This window comes from Phascolarctos cinereus, unplaced genomic scaffold, assembly GCF_003287225.1.
Source record: "Phascolarctos cinereus isolate Bilbo 61053 unplaced genomic scaffold, phaCin_HiC Scaffold_3;HRSCAF=262, whole genome shotgun sequence".
Taxonomy (NCBI): Eukaryota; Metazoa; Chordata; class Mammalia; order Diprotodontia; family Phascolarctidae; genus Phascolarctos; species Phascolarctos cinereus.
In genome coordinates, this window is record NW_027555736.1 from 176,498,388 (window position 1) to 176,512,991 (window position 14,604).

The window sequence follows — 14,604 nt, forward strand, 5'->3', positions numbered from 1 at the left end:
CCCTTAATGTAGAAGCTGGTAAATCTTGTGTTATCCTGACTGTGTTTCCACAGTACTTGAATTATTTCTTTCTGGCAGCTTGTAATATTTTCTCCTTGACCTGGGAACTCTGGAATTTGGCTACAATATTCCTAGGAGTTTTCCTTTGGGGATCTCTTTCAGGAGGAGATCTGTGGATTCTTTCAATTTCTATTTTGCCCTTTGGTTCTACTATGTCAGGGCAGTTTTCCTTGATCATTTCTTGAAAGATGATGTCTAGGCTCTTTTTTTGATCATGGCTTCCAGACAGTCCAATAATTTTTAAATTCTCTCTCCTGGATCTATTTTCCAGGTCAGTTGTTTTTCCAGTGAGATATTTCACATTGTTTTCTATTTTCTCATTCTTTTTGTTTTGTTTTACAATGTTGATTTCTCATAAAGTCATTAGCTTCTAATTGCTTCCAATTGTTTCACTCTATCTTTTTGTGGGTTCTGCTGCTTTAGAATTTGTTTAGAACCATTTTTTATAGGAATTTGGAGTAGTTTGGGGGAGAGCTCAAGCAAGTCACTGCTTTTACTCTGCCATCTTGGCTCTGCCCCCTCAGTTCTTGCCTTTTAAAAATCATGTTAGTTAATGCCTTACCAATTTTGCTGTTGTTATTGAATTTTTAAAATGTGTTTAGTTTTATTTATTAATTCATTTTTTTGTTTTTGTTTTGTTAACATCTTTGATTTTCAGGATTTCTTTTGGTATTTAATTAGGGGTTCTTAATTTGTTGGTTTTCAAAAATTTTTAGTAACATGGACAATTCATTGATTTCATCTTCCTCTTTTTTTCTGATGAAAACATTTAGAGACACAAAATTTTGCCTAAATACTGTTTTAGCTGCATCCCTAAAATTCTGATATGTTGTCTCATTGTTTTCATTGTTGTTAATGAAATAATTTTTTTTCTGTGGTTTATTTTTATTTAGTTTTCAATTAATTTTTAATCTTTCCTTCAAAGACACTTGACTGAATATAATTTTTATTTCAATAAATTTATTGCACAAATCATATATTAATATTTACGCATTTCTGTATTTTTGAGTTTTCTGAGTATTAATACATGGTCTTTTTTTGTGAAGGTGCAATGCATAGCTAAAAAATAAGTATACTACTTTTCTCATTGAATATTTTCTAGAGGGTTATCATAAGTAACCTTTCTAAAATTCTATTCAGGTGCTTCATTTCTTTTTTTGTTTGTTTTTGTTATTTTTCTTAGTAATAATGTATTTAATGAGAAGTTGCATGAAATACAAGTATAATTCCTGGCACACAATTGGTTAACCCAGAGCTATTTTACCAGAAGAGAGAGGATTTCACCCCAGATGACAGCTGACAGCAAAAACAGAAAGGAAAATAAAACAATCTCAAACCTCCCTCCATATCTACTATCATAATCCAAACACAACTTATTTTTATCATTTCATCAAATTACATTCAAGACGGAGAAAGAGAGCTTCATTTGTTCTAAGTCAAATCACTAATAACATGAAAGAAATCCTACTCAAAAGCTAAGAAAGAGTTTTAAAATGATCTTTTCTTTAACTCATTCTTCAAAGATGTTGGTAAATCAAGTTAGCATGCTACAACAATATTTGATTAAACATTTTATCCATATGTTTAATGTTGATGTTAATTCATTTTCTATTATACTTTTTAGCAAAACGTAGTTTTACCATTTCTCTCTTTCAATTAGATCTATTTTTGCTGTTACTTTAAGATCAGTACTTAGAAGAATGCCAGGCACATAGAAAGTGCTTAATATATGTTTGTTGACTGACAGACTGAGATCATGTTGGCTACCATTAGCTTTTTTTTTTTTACTACAACTGAAGCATAATAGATTCTGTTCTATCCTTTCATTTTAATACTGTGTTTATCTTTTTATTTCAAGGACTTTTTAAAAAAATAATGCATTGTTGGATTCTGGTTTCTAATAGATTCTGTTATTTCCTTTCATTTTATGGGTGAGTTCATCCCATTCATATTTTGTAGTTGCAATTTCTATACTTTTCTTTCTCTTTTTTCCCATCTTGGCCTTAAGAGATTGTTTTGCTTCTAATACCTCCATTAACCTACCTTTCCTCATATACCCTCTATTTTCCTTAGCCCTTTCCCTCCTATTTCCCTCTTGGGGAAATGTGTTTCTGTACTTAACTGTATATGTATATGTATTCTTCCTTCCTTTGACAAGTTCAGATGAGAGTGAGTTTTAAATATCACCAGCATCCCCCTATTCTCTCTTTATTCTATAGAGTTCTACTTGTACATCTCAATTGTATGAGATTATTTTCACCACTTTTTCCTCTCCCTTTCTTTGTCTCCCAGTGTATTATTCTTCTCCACCTTTCCATTCATCTTTGTATCTTCAGAATCTAGCACAATTTCTCACACACAGAAGGGCTTAATAAATTCTGGTTTATTGACTGTGATTGAGTGATGTCAAGGATCCAAGTGGCAAAGTGATTCCACAGTAGCTACTTCTAAAACTTCCCTGTCTTCTTATATAAGTTTCAGTGCTTTTACTGATAAATGATGTTAACTCTTTCTTTGTGGGCATTTTAATAAAGAGGAAAGGTCACTAATGGGGAAAAAGACTTATGAACACCAGAGAAATATTTTTTAAAAAACCAATATCTTGACAGTATTCCTCTCTATTTTATGCTTTTCAAGGCATGTACCAAGATTGATTAGAGCAGGAAATTAGAGAAAATATAACTTTATAAAATCCATGAACTTTCTTCCACTTCCAGCCAATAACAAATATGAAAAATCCATACAAAGCTGGGAAATGATTATATATAATGTTCAGACAATCTTATACCTGATGTTTTAATGGTTAACAGATAGGTTTAGAGACAGTCTTCTATTATATTGAACAAATTATGATCTTGTTTCAACATTGGGTAAGTAAGATAAAAACCACCTATAAAACAAAGGTTTGGGAAATGAATCTAGACAAGAGCTGACAATGTTTAAAAAATAGCTGGTGGTAAGTGTAATGTACTGTTTATCAAAGCTTTCACAAATATCTTTTGGAATCAAGGCCCTCCTCACTGGAAAGGCAAAGTTAAAACTGAAAATAATGACATAGCCTAAAAAAAGAAAATAATTTGTCTTAAAGGAATTTGTCTTAGAAGAATTTATCTTAATTTTCATCTGATATAGGAAACCCTATGAGATATATATGTGTATCCATATTTTTGACATCCCATAAGGAAGCAACATGGTATATCTAAAGGAACACTTGGACCAGGGTGCAAACTATAGTTCAGCCACTAACTAATTGTAGTACCTTTGGCAAAACTCTGCATCTCTGACCTTCAGTTTTCTCATCTGTTCAGTAGAGATACAACATACAATTGTTTTGAAGAAACTGTTTTGCCAACCTTAAAATGTCATATAAATGTGAATTATCATTTCCTTCTGTGGGCCCAGATACTCTTTTTCAACCTAATTTATTAGATCTGTCTTCCAGACCCCATGTCCTATATCACCAAAGGCTGACTCAAGGGAAATCATGCCATATTTTTACTATCGCTTTTGACCTATTATTGGAGTTCCTCACCAAGGAAGTTTTTGGTATCAAGACAAGAAGCTAAAATGCACAGGGCCTACAGTCTGTAATAATTAAAAAGAAAAAAATTAGTTGAAATATTTAAAAAGGCAAAATACAAAGTTACTGAGTGCTATGAACAATAACTGATATTCACCTAGCACTTTGAGGTTTATAAAGTCATTTGGCTATCCCTACAATCTTATGAAGTATTACAAGTATTATAATCATCCTTATTTTATAGAAGAAATGGGGCAGGGGAGGGGCAGCTAGGTGATGCAGTAGATAGAGCACTGGCCCTGGATTCAGGAGGACCTGAGTTCAAACCTGGCCTCCGACACATAACATTTACTAGCTGCATGACCCTGGGCAAGTCACTTAACTCCATTGCCTAGGAAGAAGAAGAAGAAGAAGAAGAAGAAGAAGAAGAAGAAGAAGAAGAAGAAGAAGAAGAAGAAGAAGAAGAAGAAGAAGAAGAAGAAGAAGAAGAAGAAGAAAAGAGGCTAAGGGATTTGCTTAGTCACACAGCTAGTAAGCAATTAAAGCAGAAGTCAAATACAGATCTTTCCTTACTACAAGTCTAGCACTCTTTCCATAATACTACATTGCTTCTCACAGTAGATGGACCATAAAGTAATCAGACCAGACAAGTTCTTTTGGGTTTCCAAAGACTCTATCTGAATGGAAATTATAATTTTAGAAGAAAAGCATAACTCAAAATATAAAGCAATAATACCACTATAAACTGTTTCAACAACATCTAGTGTTTTTTATAAGGCTGAGCAGCCCACATTCACTTCCAACCTTTATTACAAAGCACGTTAGCTTTCTATTAAGAAACCTGAGGATTGGGTCACAGCACCTTGGATAGACACTTACTTGGGCACTGTTCTTCTTCCTCCATTGGCTGTTCCTTCTCTGGCTTTGGTGGCCCTTTGATTTTATATACCAGTGCCCTTAGTCTGCCAGTCCATGAAGTGTCTTCCTCTTCTTCTTCCTCTTCTTCCAGTGGAATACCTACCAAACGATAAAAATTAACTGAAAACATCACTATATTATCTTTACTTAACAGTTATCAGTAATGAACTGCCATATAGCAGAAAAAATATACAAATATTCTGTCCACATTATTAAATATTTGACTTTACAGACATCTGAGGGTCAACCACAAACATATCTTAATATTCCTGTGGTCCTTCTGGATTTATTTGAGATGATTTTCTGAAGCATAAAAGCATCTAGAAACTGTAAGTTCATGCTCTCCTTCTAATATACATCCATATGGAGCAGAGTTCTCATGTATCAAAAACCTTGGTGCTCTACTAAAGGAACAGATTCATGATACAGGTTTAGTGAAAACATGCCACTAATTGGAGAGAGAATCAACTGGCTAGAAGAGCTAATGCTACCTTGTAAATTAAAGGGTATTATAACCATTTGAAGATCACAGGATTAGAATATTTAAGCAATAAGGCCAAAATGCATAAGATAAGGATGTCATCGACTTGTCTTATCCTAGGTTTTGATTTCAAATTTTAACTTTATAAATAGTGGGTATGGTTCTTACTATATGGCCATCCATGGATGAATATTGCCTCTTTAGGCTGAAAGACATTCTAGCCAAAGTAATTTCTAGGGGCACTAACTTCGTCTTCTCCCTATCAAAAAATTGGTGAAGACTAATAACTTTAAGCAAAGGTAATAATTTTAGATAATTTAAAGATTGCTCAAAATTCTTTATAAGACATTAGGAAGGCAGAGTCAAGATAGCAGACGGAAGGCAGGGACTCACCTGAGCTCTCCCCCCAGCCCCTCAAAGACCTGTAAATAATGCCCTAAAACAATCCTGGAGTGGCAGAACACCCAAAGGGACAGGGTAAAACAACTTTCTAGCCCAAGACAACTTAAAAGTTTGGCAGGAAAGATCTGTTCCATGGAGTGAAAGTGGACCACAGTCCAGTGCAGGCTGCACTAGCATAGACCAGGCCCCAACAAACTAGGAGCAGGCCTGCGGAGTGAATGAATCAGCAGCTGTAGTGGATGCTTCTGGAGCCCTCGGCCCACAGATAGTAAGAGGGTTGAATTGGTCCGAAGGAGATCACAGGGGTTCCTTTGCTGGCACTAGGGGCAGAACTCTGTTGTTTTACCCATACTCAGATCCAGACAGTCCCAGGGTGAGTAGGAGCACTAGCACATCAGAGCTTGTCGCCACAGTGGAGCAGGAACCCTCATCAGCATTCCAGAGCAGAAAAGAGTACTTGTGGTCACTCACAGACCAGAGCACAGGCCAGAAGAGTAGTAACACACTTCTCCTTAGATCATAACTCTTTGGAAAAACTGAAAATTTACAGGTACCTAGAAGTATCTCTGAATACGGTTGCACAAAATCCCTGAAGTTTGAGGCAGTGTGTTCTCCACCCTGGAAGCAGAGCCCCACGTTAATAAAGAGTAAAAGTCAAGAAATAGGCTGGGAAAATGAGTAAACAACAGAAAAAATGATGACCATAGAAAGTTACTATGATGACAAGGAAGATCAAAACCTCCACTCAGAAGCAGACAGCAAAGTCAAAATTCCTACATCCAAAGCTTACAAGAAAAAGATGAATTGGTCTCAGGCCATGAAGGAGTTCAAAAAGGATTTTAAAAATCAAGTAAGAGAGGCAGAGGAAAAATTGGGAAGAGAAATGAGAGTGATGCAAGAAAATTATGAAAAAAAGAGTCAATAGCTTGGTAAAGGAGGCACAAAAACTATTGAACAGAATAATACCTTAAACAGAATAGGCCAAATGGTAAAAGAGGCAAAAAAAATCCAGTGAAGAAAAAATGTCTTGAAAAGCAGAGTTGGCTAAATGGAAGAAGATATGCAAAAATTCACTGAAGAGAAAAACGCCTTAAGAAGCAGAATTGGCCAAATGGAAAAAGAGGTACAAAACCTCACTGAAGAAAATAATTCCTTAAAAATTAAAATCGAGCAGGTGGAAGCTAATGACTCCATGAGACATCAAGAAACAATAAAATAAAACCAAAAGAATGAAAAAATAGAAGACGGGGCGGAGCCAAGATGACAGAGTAAAAGCAGCGACTTACTTGAGCTCTCCCCCAAACTCCTCCAAATACCTATAAAAAATGGCTCTAAACAAATTCTAAAGCAGCAGAACCCACAAAAAGACACAGTGAAACAAATTTCCAGGCCAAGACAACCTGGATGATTGATCAGAAAGGTATATCACATTGGGCTGGGAGCGTAGCACAGCGTGGGCGCACAGGCCTCAGCAAACCTGGAGCAGGCCTCAGAGGACTGAATCGCGGGCAGCTGTGGCAGTTTCCAGACTCCTCAATCCAGGAATGCCAAAGACAACTTAGAAGGTCAGTGGGAAAAGTCTGTTTCTGCGTTGCTGAGAGAGGAAGGCAGGGTCTCAGATCCAGTTCCCCTAGAACGTAGCCCTGGGGTGGGCAGCTGCTTCCCGACCTTCTGGCCCACAGACTGAGGGGGAATTGAGTAGCTGATCAGAAGGGGAATGCAGGGATCTCTCTGCTTGTGCTGAGGCAGGAATCTCTTGCTTTGCTCGTGCTTGGATCTAGGTCACAGTTGTGGATGGGGTTCTGGGATGAGGAGCGCTGGCACGGTGAAGCCTGTAGTGGCTGTGGACAGGAAACCTTCTTCACAGTTCCAGGACAGAAAGGAGTGCTTGTAGTCACTAACAGACCACAGCACAGGCCAGGAAAGGAGTAAACACCTCACCCCTTATCATACCACCTTGCAAGAACTGAAAATTTACAGGTCCCTACAAGTATCTCTGAAAACAGCTATACAAACCCCTGAAGCTTGGGACAGTACATTCTCCACATTGGAAGCAGACTCTTACCTTAACAAAGAGTTTAAAACCCAAGTAATTGGCTGGGATCATGAGAAAGCAGCACAAAAAGAGTCAGACTATAGATCTTACTTTGGTGAAAAGAAGATCAAAATATACAACCAGAAGAAGACAACAAAGTCAGAGCTCCTACATCCAAAGCCTCTAAGAAAAATATGAATCAGTCCAAGGCCTTGGAAGAGCTCAAAAGGGATTTTGAGAAGCAAGTAAGAGAAGTAGAGGAAAAACTGGGAAGAGAAATGAGAGTGATGCAAGAAAATCATGAAAAACAAGTCAACAGCTTGCTAAAGGAGACCCAAAAAAATACTGAAGAAAATAACACCTTAAAAAACAGCCTAACCCAAATGGCAAAAGAGGTCCAAAAAGCCAATGAGGAGAAAAATGCCCTAAAAAGAAAAATTGGCCAAATGGAAAAGGAAGTCCAAAAGATTACTGAAGAAAATACTTCCTTAAAAATTAGAATAGAGCAATTGGAAGCTAGTGACTTTATGAGAAATCAAGACACTGTAAAACAAATCCAAAAGAATGAAAAATAGAAAACAATGTGAAATATCTCATTGGAAAAAAACTGACCTGGAAAAGATCCAGGAGAGAGAATTTAAAAATTATTAGACTGTCTAAAAGCCATGATCAAAAAAGAGCCTAGACATCATCTTTCAAGAAATGATCAAGGAAAACTGCCCTGATATATTAGAACCAGAGGGCAAAATAGAAATTGAAAGAATCCACAGATCTCCTCCTGAAAGAGATCCCCAAAGGAAAACTCCTAGGAATATTGTAGCCAAATTCCAGAGTTCCCAGGTCAAGGAGAAAATATTACAAGCTGCCAGAAGGAAACAATTCAAGTACTGTGGAAACACAATCAGGATAACACAAGATTTAGCAGCTTCTACATTAAAGGACAGCAGGGCATGGAATATAATATTCCAGAGGGCAAAGGAGATAGGATTACAACCAAGAATCACCTACCCAGCAAAACTGAGTATAATCCTTCAGGGGAAAAAATGGTCATTCAGTGAAATAGAGGACTTTCAAGCATTCTTGATGAAAAGACCAGAGCTGAATAGAAAATTTGACTTTCAAATACAAGACTCAAGTGGAACATGAAGAGGTAAACAGGAAAGAGAAATCATAAGAGACTTATTAAGATTGAACTGTTTACATTCCTGCATGGAAAGATGATATTTATAACTCATGAGACCTTTGTCAGTATTAGGGTAGTTGGAGGAAAAAAATATATGCACGTATAGGTAGATAGACAGATAGATAGAGGGCACAGGGTGAGTTGAAGATTAAGGGGTCATATCTGGAGAATAAAATTAAGGGATGAGAAAGGATTATATTCGGAGAAGAAGAAAGGGAGAGGTAGAATGGGGTAAAATATCTCACAAAAAAATAGAAAAGAAAAGGCTCTTACAGTGGAGGGTAAACAGGGGAAGGTGAGAGGGAATCAGTGAATCTTATTCTTACAGGATTTGGCTTATGGAGGGAATAACATACCCATTCAATTGGGTAAGGAAATCTGTCTTACCCTATGGGAAAATAGGGAGAGAAGGGGACAAGAGAGCAGGGGGATGATAGAGAGGAGGGCAGATTGGGAAAGGGGGTAATCAGAAGCAAATACTTCTGAGGAGGGGAAAAGAAAGAATAGAATAAATGGGAGGGCAGGATAGGATTAAGGGAAATAGTTTTTCACAACATGTCTACTATGGAAGTGTTTTGCATAACTGCACATGTATAACCTATATTGAGTTACTTGCCTTTTCAATGAGGGTGGGTGGGGAGGGAGGAAGGGAGAAAATTTGAAACCTAAAGTTTTAAAAACATGTGTTTAAAAAAAATGTTTTCACATGCTACTGGGAAATAAGAAATACAGGAAATGGGGTACAGAAGTCTGTCCTGCCCCACAGGAAAATAGAAGGGGAAGGGGATAAGAGAAGTGGGGAAGAGATGGAAGAGAGGATAGACTAGGGGAAGGGATATTCAGAATGCATGCCATCTTGGTTTGGGGGGGGTGAAATGGGATGAAAATTTGGAGCTCAAAATCTTGTGGAAGTAAATATTGAAAACTGAAAATAAATTTATATTAAAATTCAAAAAAGAAAAGAAAAAGAAAAAAAGAAGATAATGTGAAATATCTTATTAGAAAAACAACTGAAGGAGGCAGCTAGGTGGCGCAGTGGATAGAGCACTGGCCCTGGATTCAGGAGGACCTGAATTCAAATCCAGCCTCAGACACATTACACTTACCAGCTATGTGACCCTGGTCAAGTCATTTAACACCATTGCCTAGCCCAAAAAGAAAAGGGAAAAAAAAGACCAAGAAGGTATAGTTAATATGGTAGCTAGGTGGCATAGTGGATAGAGCACCAGCCCTGGATTCAGGAGCACCTGAGTTCAAATCCAGCTTCAGACCAAACATTTGACACTTACTAGCTGTGTGACCCCAGGCAAGTCACTTAACCCCAATTGCCTAAAAAAAAAAAAGTGTGTGGGGGGAGCAGGGAAGGAAAACAACTGACTTGGAAAAGAGATCCAGGACAGATAATTTAAAAATTATTAGACTTCCTGAAAGCCATGATCAAAAATATAACCTAGACATCATCTTTCAAGAAATTATTAGGAAAACTATCCTGATATTCTAGAACCAGAAGATGAAATAGAAATCGAAAGAACCCACTAATCACCTCCTAAAAGAGATCCCAAAATGAAAACTCCTAGGAATATTATAGCCAAATTCCAGAGCTCCCAGGCTAAGGAGAAAATACTGCAAACAGCCAGAAAGAAAGAATTCAAGTATTATGGAGTCACAGTCAAGATAACACAAGACTTAGCAGCTTTTACATTAAGGGACTGGAGGGCTTGGAATATGATATTTTGGAGGGCAAAGGAAGTAGGATTACAACCAAGAATCACCCACCCCACAAAACTAAGTATGATCCTTCAGGGGAAAAAATGGATGCTCAATAAAATAGAGGACCTTCAAGCATTCCTGATGAAAAGACCAGAGCTGAATAGAAAATTTGACTTTCAATTATGAGACTCAGTGAAGGAAAAGGAAATCATAAGGGACTTAATAAGGTTAAAATGTTTACATTCCTATTTGGGAAGACAATAACTTGTCACTCATAAGAACTTTCTCATTATTAGGATAGTTAGAAGAAGGAGTATATATGGACAGAGGGCACAGGTGTGAGTTGAGTATGATGGGATGATATCTTTAAAAATAAAATTAAGGGGTGAGAAAGAGGAATGCATTGTGAGAAAGAGAAAGGAAGAGGTAGAATGAGGTAAATTGTCTCACATTACTCATGATGGAAAATGTTAACCAGATCCAGAAAAAGAACTATGGAATCTGAATGCAGATAACAGTATACTATTTGCTGTCCCTCTTTTTTTGTTTCTTCTGTCTTGTGGTTCCTCCCATTGGTTCTAATCCTTCTTTACAACATGACTAATGTGAAAATAAGTTTAATATGAACGTATGTGTAGAGCCTATACCAGATTGCATGCCATCTTGGGGAGAGGGGAGGGGATGAGGGGAAGAAAATTTAGAACTCAGAATCTTATGGAAGTGAACGTTGAAAACTAAAAATTAATCAATTATTTTAAAATTATCTCATATAAAAGAGCAAGAAAGAGCTATTACAGTGGAGGGGAAGATAGGGGAGGTGATGGGGAATGCTTGAACCTTACAGTCATTGGAATTGGATCAAAGAAGGAATAACATGCACACTCAATTCGGTATAGAAATCTATCTTACCCTACAGGAAAGTAGGAAGGGAAGGGGATAACAGTGGGGGGTCACTCCAAGAAGGGGGAATGGACTGGGGAGGCAACAGCTAGAAGCAAAATACTTTTGAGGAGGGATAGGGTCAGAAGACAGAGACAATCAAACGAATGGAGGCGTGAATAGAATGGAGGGAAATACAGTTAGCAATTACAACTGAAAAAATTTTTGAAGCAAGTTTTTCTGCTATAAAGGCCTCATATTTCAAATAAATAGAGAAATAAGTCAAATTTATAAAAATTAGAGCCATTTCCCAATTGACAAATTAAAAAAATATGTACAGTCAACTTTCAGATAAAGTAATCAAAGCTATCTAAAGCCATATGAAAAAATGCTCTACATCACTACTGATTGGAGAAATGCAAATTAAAACAATACTGAGGTACTACCTCACACCTACTAGATTGGCTAATAGGACAGAAAAGGAGAATGATGAATGTGGGAAAATTGAGACATTAATGCACCATTGGTGGAGTCATAAACTTATTTAATCAGTATGTAGAGCAATTTGGGACTATGCCCAAGTATTTATAGTGGCTCTTTTCTAGTGGCAAAGAATTGGAAATTGAGGTGATGCCCATCAATTGGGGATTTGCTGAAGAATTTGTGGCATAAGATTGTGATGGAATACTACTGTGATATAAGAAATGATGAGCTAGATGCTCTCAGAAAAACCTGGAGAGGCTTACGTGAATTGAAGCAAAGTAAAATGAGGAGAACCAGGAGAACATTGTACATAGTAACAGCAATATTGTAAGGTGATCAACTGTGAATGACTTAGCTATTCTAAGCAATACAATGACCCAAGATAACTCTGAAGAACTTATCACGAAAAACGCTATCCATCTCCAGAGAAAGAACTGATAGAATCTAAATACAAATCAAAGCATACATTTTTTACTTTATTTATTTTTCTTGGTTTTTTTTATTTTGGTCTGTGTATTCTTTCATAACGTGACTAATATGGAAACATGTTTTGCATGATTACACATGTATAAGCTATATCAAATTGCTTCCCTTCTCAATGAGGTATATGGAGAAGTAGGGAGAAAATTTGGAACTCAATTTTAAAAATGAATGTTGAAACTGTTTTTACATGTAATTGGGGGGAAATAAAATATTAAATTAAAAAGATTTTTCAAAGAAAAAAGGAAATTAGGAACATAATTTTTGGGAGAAGCAAGGAACAGTTTTTTCCTGGCAGCTTACCACAATGAATAAGAAGATCATCATGGAAGTCATATAGTTCTTCTCGGATCTCCTCTGGACAAGGGCAATTCTCTCCCAATTGAAAATTTAGCAGCATATTAATCTTTGAAAAGAAAAAAATTAAAAATGACTAGTTATTTCTTAATATCATTAATGAGAAATTACACACAACCATTGCTGCAATAACAGAAACATCTAAATTTTAAAGCAATTGGAAGAGATATACAGAAACCATCTTGGTCACCTCAAGGCAAGATAACACCCTAAAGAACCCCAAACAAATGGATATTTGCTCTGTGACAGATCACTAGAAACTATCTTATCATTTAACAGCATTGAGAAAAATCTTACACAACATATCATATTTTCCCTATTGCAGGATGAGCCAAGTTCCCCTTATATGGTCTCTTTTAAAAATAAACAGCTGGTTACTTCTGCCTGTCAAGGCCATTTACCTTAACACTCTTGGCTATTTTTTCTCTTTATTTTGAAGAAACTCAGATATGAAGGAAAGAACCATCCAGAGCCATAAGATGTTAGAGCAGAAGAGACCATGGGACCATCTAGTCCAACCCACCTATTTTTCATATGAGGAGTTTGAGAAATAACTTGCCTAAGGTCATACAACAGGTTAGGGCTAGCTGAGACTAAAACCGATGTCTCACATCTCAGTCTACTGATCTTTTCATTAAACACTAAGTTTTCACTAGGGACAAGGTTTCTAAAATTCTCCCTCTTCTTCAGCTCACTATGATGAAGTTCTTTCTGCTACACTATATTGTTTAGGAATCGTTTAGCCATTCCTAAACAAGATGGTGTAGCAGAAAGAACTATCCATTTTGAGTCAGGATCTCTGGGTTTGAATCTTGCCTCACATGCATATCAGCTGAGCAAACATAGGCAAGTCCCTTAGTCTCAGAGAATGTTTTCCTACTTAAAAATGGGGATATTACTTGAGCTACCTATTTTACAGATTTTTTGCAATGAAAATGCTTTGCAAAGGTGTATAAAAGAATCATTATTATATAACTCATCTTCTAACCTATCCTTCATTATTTTCTTCTTATTTTTCTAAATGCCACATGTCCTTTTTTAAATGATGAAACCCTGAATGGGTAGAAATATCCAGTGAACATCTATTAGTTCCTTTTTCACTTCATTAAGGGAGATTTTTCAGAATAGAGGTGTTTGAAGTAAGTTTGAAATGATGGAGCAGAAGAGGATCTGAGAGACTAAAAGAGAAAGGTAATTTCACAAATTGAAAATTGTAAATGACAAAGTGCAGATGTGGTAAAATAAGAAGTTTATATTTACACTGTCATTTATGGTCAGAGTACTTTCAAATACATCATCTGATTTGACTCTCAAAAAGAGTGAGTATCCTCATTTTATAGAAAAAGAGACTAAGGCCCATTAAAGTTTAGTGACTTATTAAGGAAGGTTACAAAGCTAGTAAATGGCAGAGCTAGGACTTGGGAAAACTTAGGCATTCCAATTTCAAGTCTACTACACAATAGTAATGAAAGGGCATAAGAGACAGCTCATTTAACTGGAGCCTAGGGGTTAGGTGAGGGATAATGTATGTGCGGATTAATGAAAGGACAAAGTTTTTAACCTTAGATTTGTGAAAAGTCAGTAGGGATCATATCACCTGACTCAGTGATGTGGTGCAGGCTCCATCACAGAGTAATTAAAGAAAAGATACACATGTGTTAATAAGGTGACTTTATCATAGGTTTAAGTAACAGTTTGTCTATCATCCAAAACAGGATACATTTAGCATCGGCCACAGCAGAGACATTGATGAATACAGTCTCACAAGTACTGCCAAAATTCAGCCTGTTAGCATTTGTGAAGACTTCATGAGAGCAATAAACATAGCTTATTTTCTGTTACATTTCCTATATTTGTGTGCTCTCATCTATCTAAAGGTCCTCATCATTTTGCTTCTACAGTGTGCATAATACTCTTATAAATAATAATAATAATAATAATAATAATAATAATAATAATAATAATAATAATAAATAACGTTCTTACAAGATCTCAAAGCCTCACATGCTCTCAAACCTAGGAACTTTTAAGTGAATTTTTTTAAAGCAAAGATTTGTGGCTAATTCTTAATTCAATTTAAATGTACTTGTTGGCCA

The 14,604-nt window shown here is 36.4% G+C and overlaps 1 protein-coding gene across 1 annotated transcript in view; it reads right to left on the bottom strand.

The window, feature by feature from the left end:
• RYR3 (ryanodine receptor 3) overlaps positions 1 to 14,604 on the bottom strand; it is a 731,065-nt gene that overhangs the window by 228,922 nt on the left and 487,539 nt on the right. The window contains exons 37-38 of the mRNA XM_078151313.1: positions 12,455 to 12,557; positions 4,460 to 4,597 (exon numbers count right to left, since the gene is read on the bottom strand). Coding sequence (XP_078007439.1) covers positions 4,460 to 4,597; positions 12,455 to 12,557 — 241 coding nt within the window. The remainder of the gene's footprint in view (positions 1 to 4,459; positions 4,598 to 12,454; positions 12,558 to 14,604) is intronic.